This window comes from Sinohyriopsis cumingii, chromosome 2, assembly GCF_028554795.1.
Source record: "Sinohyriopsis cumingii isolate HCF-2022 chromosome 2, ASM2855479v2, whole genome shotgun sequence".
NCBI lineage: Eukaryota > Metazoa > Mollusca > Bivalvia > Unionida > Unionidae > Sinohyriopsis > Sinohyriopsis cumingii.
In genome coordinates this window covers 6,932,215-6,947,366 of record NC_142962.1, presented here as the reverse complement: position 1 = coordinate 6,947,366, position 15,152 = coordinate 6,932,215, and the positions used below count along the sequence as shown (strand labels likewise).

General features: G+C 35.8%; 1 protein-coding gene across 1 annotated transcript in view; it reads right to left on the bottom strand.

The window, feature by feature from the left end:
- Positions 1 to 14,877, bottom strand: part of LOC149804290 (protein phosphatase 1 regulatory subunit 14C-like) — an 88,864-nt gene extending 73,987 nt beyond the window's left edge. The window contains exon 1 of the mRNA XM_089938539.1: positions 14,370 to 14,877. Coding sequence (XP_089794665.1) covers positions 14,370 to 14,669 — 300 coding nt within the window. The 5' untranslated portion in view covers positions 14,670 to 14,877. The remainder of the gene's footprint in view (positions 1 to 14,369) is intronic.
- Between the last annotated feature and the right edge of the window lie 275 nt (positions 14,878 to 15,152).

Sequence of the window (15,152 nt, the reverse complement as noted above, 5' to 3'; positions counted from 1 at the left end):
ACTCTAAACAATATTTACAAGAAAGATTTAAAGAATCAAAATCACAAGTAGTAGCGTTTTTATTTTGCGGTTAATTGTATTGTCTGAGTCACTCCAATTTCCTCATGCACTTTTAGCTAAAAATGGTGTGACAAGATGAGATATATAGCCACAAAAGAAAACAATGAAGTATTCCACATACACAACCCATAGTTGTGCATTGATGCTTGTCTTTTTTTTTCTCCAAATAGAAACAATTAAAAATTAAAGGTGCCATTCTTTATTGTATGTGCAATAATGTACTATGTATATAAATATGTATATAATAAAGAACCACAATGAATATTTGCTACATGCAACCAACTGTGTCACCCACTTTTGATAAAGTTGTTGTTACTGTTGTTACTGTTGTTGTTGTTGTTGTTATTATTATTAATAATAAAACAATGTGATTGTTCAATGCATATCTGAAGATTTTTCAGACTGGGTCTCTCCTCAACTTCAAATTCTTATTTTGATCTGCAAACTGACTTCCTGAAAAAAGAACAATTTTGATCAGGTACAGAGCTAACCTATTACAGGTATGTTAAATGCCACACCTGTCTATGTACACATGCAGAGCATCTATTTTGGAGAAATATGGAATTTTATATTGACTTTGATACCATAAAGTAAACAACATTGTCATGAATTAAACAACACACATGCTGAGTAGCAATTATAAAGGAATCTGAAGTTCTACTTGAACTTTGCTATTGTTCAAATGGCATGATTAGGTGTCCTTAAAATATCTCGGTACATCTAGTACAACTGACTAACAGCAATCATTCTTAGCTGTGATACTGTTCAGCTGAAGTGTTATAGGTGTGCTCATCCTTTGTACAGATCATATCCGCGATTATGAAATTGTAACCATAAGGTATTTTGTCATATGTAGGAAAGGCACCATAGAAAAGTTTACTAAAGGAAATCATGCCATCTTCCCTTGTAATGGGATAATGACTGGTTTACACCTACTGATATTTGACAACTATTTGCCACAAACATTATTGAGATCGGAGTCTAGAATGTTCCCCTCAAAATGTAATAATCAGAGTTTCTGAAAAATATTTGATAACTGGTTTTGTTTTAAAAAAATAAAAAATTTCACTTAGTTTTATAATCCAAGTATACCGGAATTGTGGCAATGGTGACTGTCATATTGGACCTAAGTTTATTAAAAAATTAAACTTATTTAAGCTGACTTTAATAATTATGTGACATCACTGCACCAATAAAGGAAGATGTACAAGCCCAACAAGTAATTGTGAAACCCTCAAATTAATCAATAACATGGGATCTTTAAGTTTATTGGTCTGTGTGCCTAATGTCCTGCTGATGGACTGAAATCAAATCCAGACAGAATCTATAGTTTGCATTCATTGGCGTTGCTAAAAGTAAGAAAAATAACTCATTCGATTTTGACAAGTTTAACTTGGGGTTGGGGGAATGAAGTCGTCTCATCTTATTCATGACTCTGCCTACATGTATCTGTTATCTGTCCGAAATAAGAACAAGCAACACAGTAGCAAGGAAAATCTCCACTTCTAATTACATAGCACACGTAATTGCTGGAAGCCTTTGATTAAGGTCAGCCAATATCAGTTGTTGCTTGCTGTAAAATGCCATAAAAGTGGCCTATATTAGTTGTCACTTGCTGTAACATGCCATAAAACATGCCATAAAAGTGGCCTATATTGGTTGTCACTTGCTGTAACATGCTATAAAAGTGGCCAATATCAGATGTTGCTTGCTGTAACATGCTATAAAAGTGGCCAATATCAGATGTCGCTTGCTGTAACATGCCATAAAAGTGGCCTATATTAGTTGTCGCTTTCTGTAACATGCCATAAAGGTGACCAATATCAATTGTTTGTTGTTGTAACATGCCATAGAAGTGGCAAATATCAGTTGTTGCTTGCTGCAAAATGCCATAAAAGTGGCCTATATTAGTTGTCACTTCCTGTAACATGCTATAAAAGTGGCCAATATCAGCTGTTGCTTGCTGTAACATGCCATAAAGGTGACCAATATCAATTGTTTGTTGTTGTAACATGCCATAGAAGTAGCCAATATCAGTTGTTGCTTGCTGTAACATGCCATAAAAGTGGCCAATATCAGTTGTTGCTTGCTGCAAGATGCCATAAAAGTGGGCAATATCAGTTGTTGCTTGGTGTAACATGCCACAAAGGTGTTCAATATCTGTTCTCGGTTGCTGTAACATGCCATACAAGTGGCAAATTCACTATCAAAATAACTTTAACATAGTCGAGAAGGACTTTGTGTTGTATTATACACTTTGAGATGAAATAAAGCTAAGCAGAATACCATAAATAACTTCTACTGTATCAACATGCCCCTCCTTTCAATGAATCAAATCAAAATTCATGGGATTACTCAGGATAAGATTAAATGACGGCACATTAAAGGTCAAGGTTTCCTCTGAGTGACCAGTTCTGTGTCCACCACCTCAAGACCATCACCAGCTGGGGCAATTAATTAAAATAACATGCATACATGTACTTGACACAAGTTGGTCTTGGAACCTGGTGTTTAATCAGCATAAAATGAACGAAGTTCAAATTTTGAAGAAAAAAAAAACAAATTAAAGCAATAAATGGGCATTAAGTATCTAGATGCAAATTAATTTGAGCAACCCTTTCCCCTTTTTAATAACGATGGATTGCACCAAGTTATGCAGACAGCTGCTAAACATGCCACATCTGGTAATATAACTTATTTCAATATGGTAATATGTACGAGGGTCAAGTAATCGTTTTAACCCACTTCATAAAATTTCAAATCATAAGTGTATCAACCCAGCAATCTTCACTTAATGCTGAAGAGAAGCCCTTGCAATTAATGTGTACTTTGGTCTCTAAAGCACCTTCCTTTCTGACTTTACAAACTGAGAAAATATGTAAACACAAACAACAAATGCACCTATCAACCTACAACTGAAATCGGTCAGAGGTACTTTTAAAGAGAAATGGTAAATTTTGCCTACAGACAAGACGGATAATATGAAGCACACAGGAGAAAGAAAGGTTGAATACATGTATACACACACACACACACAGACAAGATGGATAATAAGGGGCATACAGGAGAAAGAAAGGTTGAATACATGTATATACTCACACACAGACAAGATGGATAATATGGGGCATACAGAAGAAAGAAAGGTTGAATACACGTATACACACACACAGACAAGATGGATAACATGGGGCATACAGGAGAAAGAAAGGTTGAATACACGTATACTCACACACAGACAAGATGGATAATATGGGGCATACAGGAGAAAGAAAGGTTGAATACATGTGTACTCACACACAGACAAGATGAATAATGTGGGGCATACAGGAGAAAGAAAGGTTGAATAAATATATTCACACACACAGACAAGATGGATAATATAGGGCATACAGTAGAAAGAAAGGTTGAATAAATATATACACACACACACACAGACAAGATGGATAATATGGGGCATACAGGAGAAAGAAAGGTTGAATACATGTATACACACACACAGACAAGATGGATAATAAGGGGCATACAGGAGAAAGAAATATTGAATACACGTATACTCACACACAGACAAGATGGATAATATAGATCATACAGGAGAAAGAAAGGTTGAATACACGTATACTCACACACAGACAAGATGGATAATATGGCGCATACAGGAGAAAGAAAGGTTGAATAGATATATACACACACACAGACAAGATGGATAATAAGGGGCATACAAGAGAAAGAAAGGTTGAATACATGTATACTCACACACACAGACAAGATGGATAATATGGGGCATACAGGAGAAAGAAAGGTTGAATACATGTATACACACACACAGACAAGATGGATAATAAGGGGCATACAAGAGAAAGAAAGGTTGAATACATGTATACTCACACACACACACACAGACAAGATGGATAATATAGGGCATACAGTAGAAAGAAAGGTTGAATACATGTATATACACACACACACACACAGAGACAAGATGGATAATATGGGGCATACAGGAGAAAGAAAGGTTGAATACATGTATATATATACACACACACACGCAGACAAGATGGATAATATGGGGCATACAGGAGAAAGAAAGGTTGAATAAATATATATACACACACAGACAAGTACTACTTACAAAAGAAAACTTCTTTACCTTGAAAATGCTAACAAAAAGGAATTACACATGGAAACAAGTTGACAAAGTTGATTTATCTCAATTAAAAGTAATTTTGTATCAAGCAAATCATGTGATAATAACCAAACTATGTGATAATAACCAAATCATGTGATAATAAACAAATCATGTGATAATAACCAAACCATGTGATAATAACCAAATCATGTGATAATAACCAAACCATGTGATAATAACCAAAAATTGTTATAAAGTGATACAAAATTCACAGTAAATTATAACTGAAAGAAAATATTGTTGCCATGCAATGACACTGAGGCAATTTGTAAATGTCTTTACTCAACTGATTTATTTTCAAAATAACATCACATCAGGTTACATGTGTTTAGCAAAATAGTCAAACAGTCTGACTTTTATTTTTGTAACTCCATTATTTTCATATACATTCATCTCAGTACATATTCTTGCCTGATAAGGATTTCAACCACTGTAGATTATTTAAAGTATGGTAAACATCCCAATTTTTTTTCAAGATTGTAATCCATATGTATTTGGTTCAGGCAAACTGTGCCTGCAGATCAGATCAGTAATTACTCCTAATAAACCGCACAGACCCAGATCTATAATGTGCCAACAGATCTGGGTGTGTGCAGATGGATTATATTTATAATACCAGTAATTATATGGGACCACTCAAGATATCTTTACACTGTACTTGAAACATCTAGATGCAAGTAAAAAATACCTCGTCCTTGGCGTCATCAATGCACAATCTGATTTGGTTTGGTTTAGTATTTTACGCCACAACCACCCATGCATATGGGATAAAGTGCTTTTCCAAAAGGGCACTGTACAGTACCCAACCCAAGCTCACAACATGGTAAAATTACCATTGTAAATTATTCTGCTGCAGGACTCCCTTCAATATCAAAACTACCATACTGTTCCTACTGAGTAAAGTGGTCTGAATACATATATCAAGGATGTACTTGCCATTTTATAAACAGAAATACCTGTATAAAAAAAAAAAAACAACAAAAATGGTTATCAATAAGGCGTGGTTTTAAATATAACAACATTGATTGATGGGAGAGATCTAACTGCATATAGTGTTTTGATGCTATGTGAAAATTCACAAGTAGATATGAAAGAGATTTTACTGGCAAGGGCAGAGGTATGCCAATGTTACAGGTAAATGCACAGGTATGCCATTGTTACAGGGAACTGCATGAGGGAAGGATTTCCATAACATACTGATGTGAATTCCACACACGTATTTTTCTTTGCAAGTAGTACACATCATCCAGGTACAGTTCATCAAGTTGCTATGGGCTATTGGGACTGTAAATCATTGTCGCTATCGGGACTGTAAATCACTGCAAATCACAAGTCAAACTGCAGAACTGATATGATATGCAGTTATGTACAATGTGTATTCACTTGTAAGTTGAGTTCAACAGTATACTGCATTGACCCAGATCTGCCAGCTCATAATGCACTGGCAGATGTGGGTCTATGAATGTTGTTATTGGCAATCAATAGAACAGACAATATAGACCATCATCTGACAGCAGATTATGCAATGCCACATCAGGGTCTAGGTTGTCTGTACTTGGACTAGACTTGTACACCAGTGTAGACAGCATTTCTTTTGTTCAACACTGATAAAATTTTGTACTGTACCTACAAACAGGGGCCCCGAGTGGCCAAGTGGTCTAAAGCGCTCTTCGTTATGGATCACTGCCATCTCACCTCTGTCTGCGGCGGTTCGAGTCTAGGATTCAGCCAATGTGGGTATGTGAGAAAGCTTGCCAGTAGCTTCTCGTGGGTCGGTGGTTCTTTCTGGGGTTTTCCCGGGTTCTTCCTCCACCATTAATACTGGCCGCCATGTATAGCCTATCGTGTGCTGAAAAATGGCATTAAACCCCACAACAACAACAACAACCTCCAAACATATGACACTATTAGAACTGATTCATAATCTATTTGGCCTTAATCATCCCTATAAATTGTCAAAATATTTTGGCTCTCAGTCCGCAAACCATCCAGTAGGGTTCAATAAGTTTAACAACTGAGTAACAAACATTCTGTATTGTCAAAACAGTTGATACAGAGCAACAACTTTTTTTACTCCCTCAAATCCACTGTTTTCAAAACAGAAAATGTTGATGTTAAACATTACACTGACTTTGAAGCCATACACATAATTACAAAACTCAATACTGAACTAAAATGATAGCCTTCTAGGCTGTGTGTGTGTGTGTGTGTGTGTGTGTGTGTGTTATTATGACTATTGTCTTAAATAAAGTAACAAACAAGAGCAGACTGCTCTAGTGGCCTAGTGGTTAGAGCATCTGCCTCAGATGCAAGAGGTCGTAGGTTCAAAACCCAGTCAAGTCATACCAAAGACTTAAACAAATGGTACTAACAGCTGCCTCGCTAGGCACTCAGCATTAAGAGGTTAGTGTTAAGACTGGTCACCCTGGTGTCAGGATAATGTGACTGGGCAGGACATCATGCTACATGGCTGCGGCATGATGCCTCAGAGCTTGACATCACTTTAATCTGCCACACTGCATACATCATAGTGATATGACTGAAATATTGTTAAAGCTAAGCTAAAAGTCCACATCACACACATAATTTCTAGATAAACAAGATTATATAAAAAAAACTAAGACACAAAAAAAGCCAGGATGTAGGACCAAAGTTCATTTTCAGAACAATCTAAGCTATAATTAGATAAGGTCTGTTACTAAAATTATAACAAAGAATATGGTCAACATAATGCCCTTGACTCAGACCAAGATAAATGTTCACTTCTATTGATAATGATCCTAATATTAAACCCACATTGATATATTAGCAATGTATTAGTTGTTTACTGAATTTAAAAAAACAATGATTCTAATGTCAGGTAAACAATGATCTTGATTCTGAGCAAGGTCAACTACAAAATGCAATTTTACATAACCCATAGCATATAATAAATAAAAAAGTAACAAACATGCAAATTAAATATACATAACAGTGTGTGTATGTGTGTGTGTGTCCCTGCATCTAGAATTTTCCATTTCTCATTCACAGTTCTGATTACTGGTATTCCAAGTTTTCAAAATAGACGCATGTTTTTGTGATTTTTTAGCTATATATTGAACTTCAATTGTTTTTAAGCAAAATTTGTCCCTGGACTTCTATTTTCAATTTGTTACCAAATGCACTACTGTTCTATAGCCAGCATGCATGTAAAAACCTATAATTGTACCCAATGTTTCCTGCATTAATTTTTTATAAATTCTGAGCAAAATGAAACCAAAAATTCTCTGAAAACCAAACAAAATGTTCTCTCTCAAGGTCAATTTTAGACCAAATATTAACACTGTATAGTCTGAACATGTGGCCAGCCAAAGAACTTCACTCACTCCTGCCTAAAGCTATGCAGAGAACAACAAATTCCATGAAGGCAGCAGCTGAGTTACTGGTGCCTGCAATATTATAGAAAACTTTACTTGTATGTGGAAGTTGTTGTTGTGGGGTTTAATGCCATTTTTCAGCACATGATAGGCTATACATGGTGGCCAGTATTAATGGTGGAGGAAAACCCCCGGGAAGAACCACCAACCGACGACAAACAAAACTGTACAACAACAACATGAAGGACATGTCGCTATCACTATGGGACATGTGAGCTGTTTTGATAGATAGTTAATACAATCCACCTGGAAAGGAGGCTGAAATATTTTGCTGAACCTTTATTGGGTAGTAAAGGATATTTCCTATCCTTCTTTTGCCCTTTCAAGTCTGCAAAATACAAACATAGAGCCCTAAGTGGTCATTAAATCTATCTTGGTCATCCCCAGCACAGATAGCTGGGACTGGGTATCTCAGTCGGGAGTAGGGCAAATGCAGGAAGCTGTTTTTGCTAAAAGAAAACTAAGTTGGCAAGGGCAGAAATTGACTCATAATTCCAGCAAAAGTGGCAGTTAATATTCTTTAAGAAAACGAACATTACAACAATGCGACCAAAAAATACAATGGAAAGCCTTAGCACATGCCCAGGATAATTATGTAGGTTCTCTCAAGCTGATTATGTGTTCTGAAAGATTCTGGTTCACCCTAAAGGAAGGTTGGAATTTTTGTCATACAGTTGTGTATTTTCATTCACACTAGCTATACAATAGCAACACAATATATGACATTTCTGTTTATTTTCTATTTCAGTATTCACAAAGTCTGGATGTATGGAAGTCAGTTAACATTAATGCCTCATCATGCTGGGATTACGTGTTATTTTCAACAGTTTAGTCTGTGGCTCTCACGCCAAACAGAAGCAGTCATCTCAAAAGCAGCTCCAATGTACAATAATCACTGAAAACTGGCTAGAATGCTGAGCTAATGTGACCATTATTTTTCTCCTCCTATTTTCAATGTTGTGTTTTTAATGCAAGACAAAATGTTACTTGTATTTCAATGTTTATGTTCCTCTGCCAAACATACTGCACAACAAGCAAACACTGTTCAGTACATTCAGACACTCTACAGCTAATTTTAATATGGCCTTTCTTTTTCTTTCATCATATCAACTTGTTTCCTGTTCAGTTTTATGCCATCATACCATACAACCATATTGTGCATCTTCTACAGCTGATCTCTTCCCAAATTATTATGAAAGGATGAATCAGTATTTTTTATACTTTAAATTTATTTAACATTTTTAATGGTTTCTGGTTTCATTTCTAAACTAAAATTGGTGAAAAATAATGAAAGTTACTGTATATAATTGAGTTGAACATCAACATGGACCCTGATCTACAATTGCATAATGTACAGCAGATTAGAGTCTACACTATTTGTATTACTGATTACTCCTAACTGCATAGACCCAGGTGTACTGGCACATCAAGTGATGACAGATCTGGGTCTATGCAGTTGGACTAGACTTATAAGAGAGGATGCATGGTACTTTGCAACAATATTTTTGACAATAATTCTATTTTATACATCTAAATATGTGTACATATTTATCATCCACAAATTCCAACTGCTGAACAGCTCATGGATCATTCAACGTTTTCAACACAAACTAGTGGTAAAAATACAAAAATGACAAATCATGATCTCTTTGTCATTCAAAAATGTACAGTAATAATATCAAAGACAAGTATGGTTGAAACAGATTGCTTGGTCATGAAATGACATCATCCCCGCACAGCTGGGCAGCAATAAGGTTATGGATAATCTATACTGCCATATAAAACAGTTGGTCCTGCATTTTGTCATACAAAAGGAAGTTTATTGCCATCCTGTTATAATAAAAAAATCAATTTACTTTCAAATAACATAGTACAAGCTCTCTCTTCTTTAATTTTTTATTTTGACCAATAAAAAGAGGCAAATTCAGTGAATCTATGCCCCTTGCCTTGTGTATAGAGGAAAGACAATAGTGTTAGTATTTTGATGTTTCCTTTATCCTGAATACATGAACAAAAGCTGTGATAACCATCTTGTCATACATGTACATATACATCTATATATTAAGTCTCCTCCCTTTTAAACAGCTGTAGAGTCAATGAGCACTAGAAGAAACAAAATGAAAAGACCTGACCTCTGACCTTAAACTTGAAAAAAGGACTCCCAAAATATTATACCCTGTCCTAAATCCAGTGCTACATGACTAAAGGAGAGCTATCAATTTATCTCACATGGCATCAAAATTGCTTTGTGCTAGACACCAAATTATGCAGTGAAAAATCTTGTTATGTTGGATCACCTAGTGTGCGTACTAAAGAATTCTCCTTTAAAGATCAGCTTACTATTCAACATTTGTCACCGCTCTTTGTTATCCAACATTTTCTTTCATAACTACCCCTCTTATTCTGAATCGGTTATTTTCAACTGATAAGGTTTGTTACCAAATTTTGAATGTTTCTAGTTTATCTAAGAAATGTAATCTCTTGCATAATTTTATACAACCTCCAAAATAGGTTATACTATGGGACATGAGATTTTAGGGCAAAAATCATCAGGTGTATATATATATATATATATATATACAGCATGGCACAAAGATAGACAATAAATAATAAATAAATCATATAAATTATGAATGGTGAAAAGATCGTCAGAAATGTCATGCACAAAAGAGAAGTAATTTAAGTACCTTTCATGCCTCTCCTATGGATATAATGGCTCAAAATTAACTTAGAACCCGTGCTATGCTTATCAAGATAAATGTTCACCCAATTAAGTTTAGAACAGCACCTTCAACTATCCTGCCTATTCCATTGGATATCTACCATATATACTTGCTTATGAATCAAGATCTCACATAATGTCCCAGCAGATCTGGGTCTGTGCAGTTTGATGGGACTAATCAGTAGGGCAAACAACACAGACCTGATCTGCAATCATATAATACATCAGAAGATCAGGGTCTGTGTTGTATGCAGTTGGATCCAACCTGAGCACGAGTATATACGCTAGTTATTTATTTATTCTAGTCATACACACAATGCAATTTAATCACATAATGGACGTTTTTCAATTAATAATCAAGGGGAATTCTGTATGCAATGAAATGGTTACCAAATATGTAAACTTGACACTGTAAATGAAAAGGTACAGCACATATATCCAACCAGTTAAAACAGAAGGTTGATTGGTTATGTTGATTTTTAAGTTTCAACCTATTCTCGTCTTTATACAGAACCAAAGACATTCCTAGCCCAGTATATCCAGTATACTTTTGTGATTGTCCCATTTTCCTATATGCATATAAAGCAATGAAAAATTTTAAAAAATTATGGGACATTTTAACATTTCATGGTGAGTGTCTTTCGGAGGTGTTGGAGCAAACAAATGCCATATGCCATATGGTCAATACTGGAAGTCCCACAAAAATTATTCTTTAGTCTATTACAGGGAGCTGCAAAGACTGCTTAGTATCCTGGACACATGACCAAACTGGTACAGGTTTGAATCCTATGACTGGACTGAAATGGGTTGGATACCTTGGTGTGTCCTTGGGCAAAATACTTCTTTCCAATTGCCTCTGCACTAAATAACCTACTCAAGTTGCATTACCATAAAGCATCAAACCAAACCTAGCCAGTTATATGTTTCTTGTAAATTGCCCTGCCCATTCCACAGCTTTTCCCCTTTCTCAGTAACCATTTTCTCTGATCGCTGCGAGCCCAGGATTCGGCCAATGTGGGTATGTGAGAAAGCTTGCCAGTAGCTTCTTGTGGGTCGGTGGTTCTTCCCGGGGTCTTCCTCCACCATTAATACTGGCCGCCATGCATAGCCTATCGTGTGCTGAAAAATGGCGTTAAACCCCACAATAACTGACCAGCTGCAACACATAATTTCATAAAGTGAACTGGTCACATCAAATGGGGAGGCATCATCAGGCTACTAACAATAGGTTTAAAGAGCACCAATCTAGCTCTGTCATCACATCATGAGCAGGTGGGTTGGAGTCTGCCATGATTCCTCACATTTTTTAACAGAATAAACAGTATGGACCCATATCTGCTGGAATATTATCTGACAACAGATTTGGTTTGAGGATGGACACATGCTTCTGTCAGGTTTATACATGTATAGGTCAAATTTGGTTATGTAACACTTGAGGATTGCCACATGGTAATGGCATGTGTATACATTTACAGGTCAAATTTAGTTATGTAACGTTTGAGGATGGCCACATGGTACTGGACTCCATTTTTCAATATCACCTTTGTTCTGTCTACTGTCATAGAACATGGTACAGGTCAAATTTGGTTACATAACATTTGAGGATGGCCACATGGTACTGGAGTCCATTTTTTCAATAGGAGGTACAGGTCAAATTTGGTTATATAACCTTTGAGGATGGCCATAAGGTTCTGGCATGTGTATTCATATCCAGGTCAAATTTGGTTATGTAATGTTTGAGGATGGCCACATGGTACTGGCATGTTTATACATGTACAGGTCAAATTTGGCTGTTTGAGGATGGCCACATGGTACTGGCATGTGTATACATGTACAGGTTAAATTTGGTTCTGTACTTATTTTTACATTTAAAACAAGTGGTTTGAAACCAACATGTTTAGTAAGATTTCTGCTTCACTGATGCTCTGATGTGGTGTTAGTCATGGCAATTATTTGAATGCTTAAACTTTAAAACCATCAATCTGCATGACTCACTGAAAGAAACTATCAACAATGACAACTGAGATAACATGATATCAAACAGGAAAATATTAGCAGCTTTTAACACTGTTTGAGAATACTCACAAATTTAACAAACATTAGAAAACAAACTACTGCAAACTTTATATTCTTTGTGACAAATTTATGTGTGATTATTGCTGAGAAAAAAATGCACTTGGAACAAGGAGGTGTCTGATTAAAACAATCACTCACAACCATGTCTTCTGTGAAGCAGGATGTTATTATTCAATGAGCAATTATATGTAAAACACGGTAAAAAAAAAGCAGCTGAAAATTGAGTGACTCACGTTTTATAGCTGTGACTTATTTTCTTTGTTAAACCCCTTCAATAAAAAAATTCTGCCCTTTTTCCAAATGGAGGCAGATTTCCCCCATAAGTTTTTTATTCTAGAATAGACACATGGCAAACAAGTCCCTTAAATTACGATTTTTTTTGTACTGAGGTTTCTCTCTGCTAGCCAGTCAATTGTTTCATGACAATATATTATAAGGATTTTCGTAACATCACTAACCTTAAACCAGAAACAAACATTGAAGCAGATGCAAGGTTTTAAATATTGAAAATGGTTCTAATTAATTACACAATACAATCCCCCTACTAGCTTTGGGAATGAAATGATCTATCGTTGCTTACAACTGGCCTGTTCATACATGTACTATATAATAACTACTATATTTATTATATAGTATATGTATGACAGGTCAATTGTAAGCAACCATACAAGCCCTTGTGATTGGTTTTGGGAATGAAATGAACTGTACAACACAATCCCCCTATTGGTTTGGGGTCTAAGTGAAACTGTACAACACAATCCCCCTATTGGTTTGGGGTCTAAGTGAAACTATACAACACAATCTCCCTATTGGTTTGGGGTCTAAGTGAAACTATACAACACAATCCCCCTATTGGCTTGGGGTCTAAGTGAAACTATACAACACAATCCCCCTATTGGTTTGGGGTCTAAGTGAAACTATACAACACAATCCCCCTATTGGTTTGGGGTCTAAGTGAAACTATACAACACAATCCCCCTATTGGTTTGGGGTCTAAGTGAAACTATACAACACAATCCCTCTACTAGCTTGGGGGCTGAAAAATAGCCCATCTACAAGCTGTTAGAGGCAACTAATGGAGGCAACCTTTTGTCCTGTGATGTTTCTCATGCTATTCAAGTTCTATCTAAAAGAGGGTTATGTTTTTTAAAAAATGATTTTATACTGCCAAGGTTTCCACCCTCTTTTTTGGCTTTGTTGTGGATGTACTTGGCACAATATCAACAGAACTGTGCTCCTGTTCTGTTAAATCTATCCATCCACTGATATATACATACATATTTGCATGCATTCATACATGATACATACCTACATAAAAGACAATTTTAGATGGCTGGTGATCAGCAAGGCTTGCTGCCCCCCCCCCCCCAGCTCACTTCAGTTGATCACATTATAAACATGCTTCGAGATGGATGAAATAATAATAATGATAATAATAATAATCATTATTATTTTTACACGATACTGAACAACTACATTGTAGTTATAAAAATAAAATTTACATGTCAGGAAAAAAAATACAGCCATAAGCTGTTCTCTGCCACTTATCATTATTTTAATGTTACTGAACACTGGCAAAGTAACTTTTGAAGAAGAAAAAAGTATTGGCAGATGACCACCAAATAAAAAAAAAATCCCCAAAACAAAACATCAATAAGTGATAGTGACAGTTGTGATTTCAGGAAAAAAAATATATCATTATACAATATTCTGAAAAAAATCTACTTGCCTTAACAGCCCAATATAATATGCTTTGTGAGTAAGCTCATGTACACTAAAATAATGAGTAATCAAACTGGGACAAATTAGGACTCATCAATACAAATGTACTAAAAAAATCACGACGATGTACACTGTTGCATCGGAATTTCAAATTAAAATGAGAGAAATTACCAAAAAGAAAACTCACCTCACATTTATAAAGCTCTCTTAGTGTGACATATAACCAATCTTCAACTGCCAGTCTTTTACGAATCAGCATCATTTGATGCTGTCCATAACGAGCGGTCAAGTATTTTTGTCTTTTCTCTTTTTCTTCTTCACGTTTGTGTCCACTAAAACTAACGTTCCTGGGTGATATTTCCCCTGAGGATGACTGACTATGGCTATGTTTGGAAGTCATTTGAGACGATGAAGATCTATACGATTCCACTGATGCAGGATATCCCGTACCCGCTGAAGAGGTCGCAATAATGTTGCTACTTTCCATTAATTCTCTGTTGTCAAACCCTTTCCTGAACACCACAGAAAGGGAAGTTTAACTCTTTTATGCAATCTGATTTCGTTCAAAAGGAAACCAAGGACATAAACATTCCTATTTACTTCAAAACAATTTGCGTAAGACGACAAATATCTTCCCCTCAATAGCCTAGAACTGAGCAGTTCAACGTTACTTAAGATTGATCTTAACAGGTGCGCTCAGTGTAGATATTTACGTTCACTGGGTGAATCAAGTTTACAGCTTTTTATTTTACGGACTATTATTCTCAACTTTTTTTTTAACCGATCAAACTATTTCATATAGCTGGCTAATATGCCACCATAGAGATAACTGATTTAAAATATTTCAAGCAATACATTTTATAGACACGATATTCATCTTAAAAATTTAGATATGACATTTGTCGCAAGGAAATTTGCCCCTCCCCCCCCCCCGCCTTAACATTGTAAACATGAATTAGCTGATTTGGTG